Source organism: Odocoileus virginianus, chromosome 27 (genome assembly GCF_023699985.2).
Source record: "Odocoileus virginianus isolate 20LAN1187 ecotype Illinois chromosome 27, Ovbor_1.2, whole genome shotgun sequence".
NCBI lineage: Eukaryota > Metazoa > Chordata > Mammalia > Artiodactyla > Cervidae > Odocoileus > Odocoileus virginianus.
Window position 1 is genome coordinate 2036984 of NC_069700.1, and position 10022 is coordinate 2047005.

The following is a 10022-nucleotide window of genomic DNA, read 5'->3' on the forward strand; positions in this document are numbered from 1 at the left end:
ACGTGGCTCTTTTTATAGCCCTGGAGTGTGAGGATGTTAATTAAAGGAATCTCAGAACCCGAGATGATCTGGAAAAGGAAGGAGCAAGAATTTAATTTTAGGTGTTATTTCATCAGGTTAAAAAAAAAAAAGTTTTGCGAGTTACTTGCAGCAATTCTCAGGAACTTCATGGGCCCACAGAAAAGCTCCAGGTGAAACTGTAAAGTGAAGACCAAGTTCATGGCAATCTCTCATCCTGCAAAGGTCCCTCATAGTGAAGCCCAAATCAGCAGATCTCGGAGCATTAAATGAGCGTAACAAAGTGCTAAATAGCATTTGTTTGGTATGCTTCAAAAAACAGCACTCATCCATTTTTTAAAACGGAAGTAAAAAAAGAAGACACCAGTAGAACTTAGCAGTTGTTCACACTGGCTCAGGAAGAAGGTTCCCAAACCCAGCCTTGGTGTGTTTCTCCGCGTCCCCCACGGGCACCTTCCCGTCCCTCTCCCTCACACTGGTGAGTAAGGTGAGTAACTGGACGGGGAAGACCTGCTGGTTCTGCCCTGCCCGGGGCCCCGTCCTCCACGAGCTCACACGAGCTCCTAGTCCTCTCTGCGGCCGGCAGGAGAGGCGTTCCTGCTTCTGTGTCGCAAGTGCAGGTGCTGACTCACAGGGGAGTTAGGCAACTCGTCCACCAACACTCAGTGGGGAGGAGAGCTGGGTCCTGCCTCCAGGGCCCAGACGTTGGCACCGTGTCGCCTTAGAACACCAAACAGAATCATGAGGTCGGTATACAACGCGTCCAAGGGAATCCAAGCCGAGTCCAGCCGCACCTGATGGGGAGGGGCGCAGTCCCGGCTGTGCTGGGGCTCTGCTCCTGTCAGCTGTGTCCGTTCCCTGACGGACTTTAAGTGGTTCATGGTCCTAGCAGTCATGGTTCTTGAGCCACAGGCAGCAGAAACCCACTCCTGCCAACAGCAGCCAAGGAAGGGATCGTCTTGAAAGGCTACCGAGAAGTCACAGAATCAGCGAGAAGCCTCGGGGCGATCTTGTCATCCAAACGTCCCATACCAAGCATTGTCTCAAACGCAGCATCTCTGTTCGTACCTTTAGCAAAGCTTTCCAAATGTCGTTTATCAGTGCTTTATACGGATTAACTCTCTTCATTCCTCGCAACTCTGTTGTTGTCCTTACTATACCCGCCTTAAAAACAAGGGCGCTGAGCCCAGAGGGATCGGAACTGTCCAGGGCCGATCAGTTACGGGAAGTTGTCTTAGGATTTAACCTTGAGCATCCCAGGGCCAGCCTAGCCTCTGCACCCTCATTCTGTCTGGCTCTCTCGTGACCTGCGTGTCTCCTGCTACTTGCTACGGCCTGGATTCTGTCTCACTTAGGGATTTATGTACCACAGTCAGAGACCTTTTCCTTCCATCACTGGCTCCCCAGGGCACAGTAAGCACAGATAATAGAGCAAGTCAATCTTACTTTGGATGACTGAATGACGTGATGTGCGTTTTGTCTGTTTTTTCAGAGCAGATTTATTATGCCGGCCCTATCAATAGTCCTGGATTTGAAATTCCCAAGGTAAGGGTTTGGTTTGCTGTTTTCTTTTTTTCCTTAATTATTGTATCGAGCAGTTTCTTAAAGGAGGAGGTGGGTGGGGGAGAGACAGCAGAGGAGGAGGAGAGGGAATTAAATGAAAATCTTCAAGGTTTTGCATAGCCCGCCACGAGAAGACCCTCTCTGGGCGAAGCCATTACTTCATCGTGGGCACTTGCTAATTAAAGCTTGACGCTCGGGCTTTGGCGCTTTGGCATTTAACGTTTTTGTCCTGTGGGACCCTGGGGCACCCCTTGTAGAGACAGCGCCCATAGAGAGCGGCTCTGAGACCCTGTCCTGCTGGAGGACTCTGTCCAGGGGCCTCCGCGTGGCCAGAAATGTTAGAGGTGAGGGAGGCAGCCCCAGGCGGGCTGGCCGTTCAGAGGAGGCAACAGAGACAGCCCAGAACGCGCTAAGCTCCCCAGTTACCGTGCTTGCTCAGCGCTCACAAGCTCCCACCCCATAAATAAAATGCCCACATCTTGCGCCTTCACTGTTTTTCCAACAATTCCATTTTATTTAAAACACCATTACTTTATGAAACAGCTGAATTCCAGCGGCTTGGACATAGCGATCCATGCTCAATAGCTACTCCTAAGAGCATCCTTTGGAAAAACATCACGAGAATCACAGACATGTAGTCAGTCTCATTTTTTGGTTTTCAATTTCATCCTTTTCATCTTCCAAAGCCTGAGTATGACTCTAGGAGAGGACCTCCTTCTCCATAAAGAATCTCTTAAACTCGTTTCATCCCCTGGGCATGTTCCCTTTCTGTCCCAGCCTCTGGGTTCTTCTGCTTCAAGCCGCCAAGTCTTCAGACCACCTTGGTCTTTCTCCAGCGATGCTCTGGCAGCTGGGGGCAGGTCCAGCTTTCCAGAGTCTTCTCCTTGGGCCTTTCAGGGTAACATGCAAGTTGTGCAAACTCTCTTCCCTTCTAGGATGTGAGACCAAATTCCTCCCACAAAGTTTTTCCTTTAAATCTTTGCTATTTGAATTCTTTTTCTTTCTCCATTTTTCTGTGGATCCTCCCCCATGCACCCCCAATCCATCAACTCGAAATTTGAAAGCAATTAAATCTTGTGTTGCATTATTGACTTTAGAAAAAAGCAGTTACTCTTAACAACTGCAATAAATAGAAAGAACTTAAAAGTCATAGCATCGCTTTGAAAGAAATGAAGCCCAGATGTAACGAGGTTTATTGCATCCACGTAGGATACGTGGGTGAATGCGTTACCTGTATCCATGGCCCACTAACGATGCTCCTTGAGATGTTGTCCACTGTGAGGCCAAGACAGTGGTCAGGTTGCCTGCCCCCACCTGCCTGTTCAAGCATCCTCAGGAGCCCTCTGCCCGGTCCTCCTACCTCTTTAAGACTTTCTGGGACCATGGAGCAGGAACCTGGCCAATCCTGACCCCCCAAGCCAGGCCTGCAGGGGAGAGAACCAGAGCGGACACGTGTGAACCATCACGTGAGCTGCACAGGCAGCTGGAGGCCTTAATCCTGACCTGGGCTCCTCTGCTGGCCCGAGACCAGCCCGGCCAGCCCAGGCTCCCCTGGCCGGCCGCCAGCCTGCAGGCCGCAGAAACGCTGCTTCCTAACATGGGACAGAAATGGTGCACAGACTTTTGGTTTCAGAAGACCTTCCCCAGGTCCCCCCTCCTCCCACCAAACCCCCAGAGGTGGGCTCTGTGCTAATTCCACTCCTGCTTAACTGGAAACTTCCCACTCAGCCGCTAGTCTTGTGTGTCGGTATTATTTTCTTTTTCTCACAACCAGTCCTTGGCCCCATTGAAGTCCCGCCTGCAGCGGCATCTGTCTACGGCAGCTGCTTTCTGACTTAGAATTTAGAGACTCTATAAGCTTCCAACTTGGCTGCCAACTTGCAGGTACGACCTGAACCATGCTAATGCCGAGGGTGCAGCTACAGCCTCCTACCTGGCAAATCCAAACTGCAGAAAGGCCCGTGTTCTGTGCCTCATCCCTTCCTCCTGCGCACAGATGCGCACAGCTGCCTGAACACTTTCACCCCTTAGAGCAGAGTATGTATTAATGTATCTTGGGATTCAGAATCCCGAACCCCTTCCTTCAAATACTGCATCCTTTTTTAGGCGTCTAAAGCAAGGATGAAAGATTCAGTTGGGTTACAACAATTTTGTGTGGCGTGTTCTTAAAGGCACAGGAGCAGTGAAGAGTAGATGATGGTGATGATGATGATGACAGTGAGGAGGAAATCTACTCAGCTGCACGTGTGAGCTGGTCTTTATCCAGACCTGATTCTCTGGCTTTTACTCTGCGACTGATACCCTAACACTGCTTCTGCAGTCGTAGCTGCTGCCGTGTGAGCAGACCCAGGGAGCCTAGACTGTCCCAGGGTCTTTAAGGGGAAGGTGCCGAAGGTCGCCTTCAGCAGCGCTCACACCCGAGACCCCATCAGTGCTCGGGGACCCGCTCGCTCCTGGGCCTCTGCTAATTGCTAGAAAGTTCTTCTCTCCTAGCCTGAGACCAGTCATGGACCATCCATCCAGTGGTCTGATCTGGCCCTGCCTTCTGGCTGATACAGATTAAACACCCTCCCTTCCTTGGATGGGGGCTTCCCTGGTGGTTCAGATGGTAAAGAATCTGCCTGCAGCGCAGGAGACCTGGATTTGATCCCTGGGTCGGGAAGAGTCCCTGGAGAAGAGAAAGGCAGACCACTCCAGTATTCCTGCCTGGAGAATCCATGGACAGAGGAGCCTGGCGGGCTTTAGTCCATGGGATTGCAAAGAGTTAGACACAACTGAGCAACTAACATGCTTTCCCTTGGGTGACCGGCTCCTCAGAGATGGGCCAAGAGTTCCAGGAGCTTCCTACGCCCTCCACCCTCCGCCACACAGAGCCTCTCTCCTCGGGACAGAGCACCCACAGCCACCAGCTTCGGCCACAATCACTGCAGACGTGGCTCCTGCCCGGGTACTCTCTGCTGCGCCACTCACAGCCTGGCTGGCCTTCCCTGACCGCAGGCAGAGGGGCTCCTTTGTGACCGGCTGTGGCCAGAAAGGACCCCTGAAAGGCAGGAACACTTTCTCTAGTGGCGCGTTCGGGTTCCGGGCCGTGGCGTTTTGCCCCCCAGCTGTCTCCTCCGTCTCAGCACACAGCACCCTGTCTTTCCTGTTGCTCAGGCCAGCATCCTTGGGGTCACCCTTCACCCCTCTTCCCCACCCACGTGGGTCTCCTCGACAAACCATCCCAGCTCTTCTTTGCAAATCCAGCCAGGACGCCCACCTCTCCCCCCTCCCCCAGCTGCTCTGAACCCTCCCCACCTCTCGCCTGGCCTCCCCACCTCTCGCCTGGCCTCCCCACCTCTCGCCTGGCTCTTGCAGCGCCTCCTACCTGGCCCACCGCTTCCTCCGCGTCCCCCCCCCACCCCGTCTCCTTCCAACGAGGGACCCTGCCGACAGCCACGTCAGGACAGGCCACCCCCTGGCGTGGAGGCCAGCGCCCCCTACCCACAGCCCTCGGGGCCGTCCCCTGCCTCCTCCCGTCTCCTGCCGGGAGTCCCATCCGCCTCTTCAAATGCAGGGCCCCCAGCCTCCAGGGGAATGGCGAGCTCCCACACTTCCTTCAGGTCTTGGCCCCAAGGTCACCCGCTCAGGGGACCTGCCTTGAGCACCCTACTCAAAACCGCACACCAGCCCCAGCCACCCCACCACCCCATCGGCCCACCCATCGCGGGAGCGCCGTCTGGAGCACGGGCATCTCAGGCGCAGCCAGCCATCCCGGGCGCCCTCCGCTCTCCCGGCCAGCCTGGGGGCCCGCGGGGCGGGCGCGGTTTGTCCCGCTGACCTAACCCCCAGGGTCGAGCGCGGAGGCCGCCCATGAGGGCTCGGTAGCGCCCGCTGCGAGGCGACGGCTCTGTGGTCTCACTGCTGCTGCTTCCCCGTGCCCTCAGGGGGACTACCAGGTCCTGCTGGAGCTCTACAACCAGGACCATGCCACTGTGGCCTGCGCCAACGCCACCGTCCTCTATTCCTGAGCATCTCGAAGCGCCGTCAGCCGTCCTGTGGCAACAGCATCTCCTCCCACGGACCCTGCCAAGAGGGAGGACCAGCGGACCACAGAGCAAGCCTCCCGGAAGGGGCTGGCGCTGATGTCAGCCCCAGGACCAGAGGTCCCCGCACTCCACGGATGCAAAAAAGGCCCCAGAGTATCCGCCTCCCAGGAGCTCCTGGGGGTCAACCCAGCAGTCTTGAGGGACCGTCTCTCACCCCCAAGTGCTCTCCTGACAAAGCTCACCTCTTTCCTGCTCCTGGGAGCCCAGGATCAAATAAAGAATCTGGCCCACAAGGAGTGCCTCGTGGTTCGTTTAAGAATCCTGGTACAGCCCTGTAGCTATAGCGTGAGCATCTCTGCCCACAGAGTCGCGGGCTGCCACAGCATAAGTGATGCTGAGAGATGCAGGAAGGTGACGGCCCTCCTGCAAGGGCAGAGCTGGGGGTGAGCCGTCCCTTCTTCCAGGAAGCCCCACACTGGACGTGAGGCCCGGAAGCTGGTGAAACCTCACACGCAGACATCACAGTCTCCCCTAAACTAACCTCCTGATAACTTCATCCTGGAGTGAGGCTGTCCTGGCCCCGGCACACCTTGGCTCTCCTGCGCGTGCTCATTAATTCACCCCCCAAGTCACTGCCGGCCACTCACGTACCGGGCCCTCTGCTCAGCACTTAGGCTACACCAGGGGACAAAAGAGACCTTGTCTCTGCCCTCAGGGAGCCTGCAGGGCCCTGAAATATTAAAATTTCACATGTCCACCAGGGCCAAATCACGCACACGCAGAGCCACCTCCTTCAACGCCCCCCATAAACGATGAGGTCGCCTGCTGTTGCCAGAGGCCATGGGGCGCCCGGAGGTCTCCTGTCCCTGGAAGTGCAGAATCCCTGGGGGGCCCTGCCCCCCTCCACACCCTCCTGCTCCCCGCTTCTGCTTCTGTCCCTCTTGCTCCTGCAAAGGGGCTGGAGTTGGGAGACTGGGGTTGACCGTCTTGTTTACAACCGTCAAGGTGCCACTGTGTTAGCAATGAAAAGAGGAAAGAAATGCATGGTTTTAAAATGCCCGTTGCTATTAATTACCATCTGTCTGTAATTGAACTTCCCGGAATAGCAAGCCTGGTGAATCAAAACCTTAAACCCAGCATCTGAGGTTTCCTGGGTTGTGGAGAGACAAAATTACAGCAGTGTTCTCGCTGACGCCTAAAACGTTCTGGGGTAAAGGCTTGCTGTGGCCAGGCCAGGCTCGGGGGCAAAGCTCAGGGCACACACGTGGCCGGGGGCGGGGGGAACTGTTGTGGATCCAGATGGCAGACTGGACTGCTGGTCCTTCTCCATTCCTCCCAGCCAGACATTCCCCGTTCCCTTTCCAGAAACATCCCCACATCCAGTAGGGGCCCCTGGGTGGGGTCCGAGAATTCACAGGTTCCATAGATGGCTCAGGACAGCTGTCGCCGCCTTCCAAAGATGGGGACGGGGAAGACGCAGTGCACATCTCATCTTCCACTATTCAGCTGTTCCTTTTTCTATTCTTTGCTCTCTTCTTAAAATTCATTGACAGTGTGTGTGTATGCGTGTGTGAGAGGGGGGGTGGGGCGGGGGAGAGAGAACCGGAGAGACAGGGCAGGGGGAGAAAGAAAATTTTCGAGGCTCTAGGTTTAGTTAAACAGAGACTCCCACACACACGTGGGCTGACCCTGCCTCGGCCGAGCACACAGGAGTTCACAGCAGTTGCACTAAGAGTGTGATTTAAGGAGGAAAAAGTGTTTCTCGGCCCCCAGATATGTCTGCCCTTACATTTCACAGAGTTTCACTCCTGCAAGTTGAGAAAGTTTTTCCCTGTTTATGACTCTCCTATTAAAAAGTACAAGCCGTCCTGGTAGGAGAAATGCCAGGATAATTATCATAACTCAGGCAGAACATCATAAGTAGGGTGAAGCTTGGAGCTGCCAACACAGGAAGCAGGAGGTATTAGGGGCAGGTGGGCAACCCACGGCAAGCTCTCTTAGGCTGGTCACCCGCGTGTGCCCAGCGACAGGGTTGGGGGGGGAGAGGGGGCCCTGCCAAAGAATTTAACTTAATTATTTCTTATCAGTGATTTGCCACTGTTTCAAAATCACCATCAAGTATTCTAAAAATTTCTCCTGAATAAACCTCTCTGTAAAAAAAAGAAAATTCTCTGATTTAAGGTTATGCTATGATGCCTCCAAACCAAGGGACTCAAGTGGAAATAAACGAGCTCCAGTCATTTTGGTGTCCGTAGGCCCTTCCTTATATTTTAAGGGCACCTGTGTGTGTGATTTTTAAGGGAATGCCGGTGCCCAAGGAGAGCTTCCCCAGGCGAGGTTCAGGCAGAAAGCTGAAGATCCACTGGGTCAGTGTGATGGGCCCGCTTGGAACGCTTGTCAGGAGCGGGGACCAGCTCCTCTGGTTACACACGGCTCAGCGTCACTGCTGAGGCCACGCGGTTCCGGCCCCAGCCGCGGTTCGCTAGAAAGCTCCACGCGGTCATCAGCACGTCACCTCTATTTCTGTGCAGTTCTCTTACCTCTGGGCTCCCTGAAGATTGGCTTCACCCTCCGACAGTCCCTCCCATAATAGCAAATAGTTTCACACCCGTCCAAAGTACAGAGGAGAGTGGCCTCCCTGCCCAAGCCCTGCATTTGGTCTGAGGGCAACGGTTTGGATCACGTGACCACCCCTGGCCAATCACCTCGCCCGGGTGCTGATTGGCTAGCCTGTGTCACATGACCCACCCCGAGCGCTGGATCGGCATAGTCCCACTGGAACCACAGCATCCCCCAAGTGGACGCTGGGGAGTTTAGGACGTGTACAGAGAGGAAAGAGTTGTGGAAGAAGCGTCTAGAATTAGGCCATCTTTTCAGCTGTTAACTGGACAAGAACCTCAGATTCTCTAAGCCTCTCTGTTCATCTGCATGTGCCAACAGTAATAACACCTGCCTTACTTACAGAAATACCTTGAGAAGTAAATGAAAAGAACAGTGCAGTTCAATGAATGTGAGTTATTTTATCCAGGAGGTGCGTGAGTCAGTTCAGAACACTATAATGAAAATACCATAAGCTGGGTGCCTTACAGACAACAGACATTTGTTTCTCACATTTTTTCTCATTTATTTCTGGAGCTCAGAAAGACCAAGACCAAGTTGCTGGTAAATGCGATGTCTGCTGAGAGCCTGCTTCCTGGACCACAGACAGCTGTCCTCCTGCTGTCGTCACATGACGGGGGGGGGGGGGGGGGGGGGGGCGGTGCCAGAGCTCTCCGGGGTCGCTTTTTATAGAAGCACGAATCATGTCATCACCTCCCAAAGATCCACCCGCTAACAGCATCTCGATGGAGGTTAAAATCTCAACCTATGGGCTTAGGGGAGACACAGACATTCAGTCCAAAGCAGATGGGTACTCACCTTGGAGCAGAAGGCCTGCTTCCTAATTTCCCTTCGACATCGTCGGGTGCAAACTGTCTCTGAGCCCTGACCTCACCCAGAAGCCCGCATTCCTTTTAAGTCCTGACAAGGTTCCTTGGCACCTTGATTTCCTCTCAGTGTGGCTGGTTTAAGTAGATCTGGGTTAGGCACATATTCGCTGAACTACATAAACCCCGAAAAGAATTTAAGGGGAACATTCAGGGACAAGTTTCCCCTGAAACAGAAACTTTCCAGGCCCCCCCAAAAAAAAAGCCTAGGAAAGAAAATGCATGCAATTTTTAATTAAACTTGTTTCCTGTTTAAAAAAAGAAAGCAAGAAAAGATACACATTGGGGATGTGAAGAACTAAATGTAACATCTGCAAATGTAACAATTACGTCTGCCTCCAGAAAAAATCACCCAAAATAGCTAGTGAGAGAATGGAAAAGGCCACATGCTGATTTTAACCCTGACTTGTTAAGGAGGGAAAACGTATCATCCCAGCAGTTCAATTTCAGGTTTGAATCAGCTACAGTTTTCTCAGCCAGCTTTCTCAGACAAGTTCCTTTGTCTAGTTTCCCCATCATTTGATCTGAGCAAGCAGGGGTCCCAGGAGATTTGGAGATCAGCCACTTAACATCTAGTTTGTAAATAACTTCAGTTTTTTCATTGGAACTGAAGCCTGCAGCTGCTTTCAAATGTACCAACCTGATTTTTTTTTTCTCCCCAAACCCAGATTTCCTTTAAAAGGTAGTATAACACCAAATTCTTTCTTTCAATTTCTTGGCCCCTCACTCTTGGAAAAAAAAGAATATTTGCATTGATGTTATTTCAGCTGAAAACAATAAGTTCTTCCTCCAGCTGAAGTTTTTATGGATTCCTTGAAACTCAACCAAGGATGCAAAGAAGGAAAAAGTCCATGCCACACAAGCTCATATCATTTTATTGTGGTTTTCCCTCCTTTTCTTCTACTCAGAAATGGTTGGAGAAAACTGG

The 10022-nt window shown here is 52.9% G+C and overlaps 1 protein-coding gene across 2 annotated transcripts in view; it reads left to right on the top strand.

Moving 5' to 3' along the window:
• Positions 1-5902, top strand: part of LY86 (lymphocyte antigen 86) — a 70039-nt gene extending 64137 nt beyond the window's left edge. For both annotated transcript variants that reach the window (XM_020873226.2, XM_020873222.2), the window contains exons 5-6: positions 1511-1563; positions 5508-5902. In XM_020873226.2, coding sequence (XP_020728885.2) covers positions 1511-1563; positions 5508-5591 — 137 coding nt within the window. In that variant the 3' untranslated portion in view covers positions 5592-5902. The remainder of the gene's footprint in view (positions 1-1510; positions 1564-5507) is intronic.
• Positions 5903-10022: the final 4120 nt, after the last annotated feature.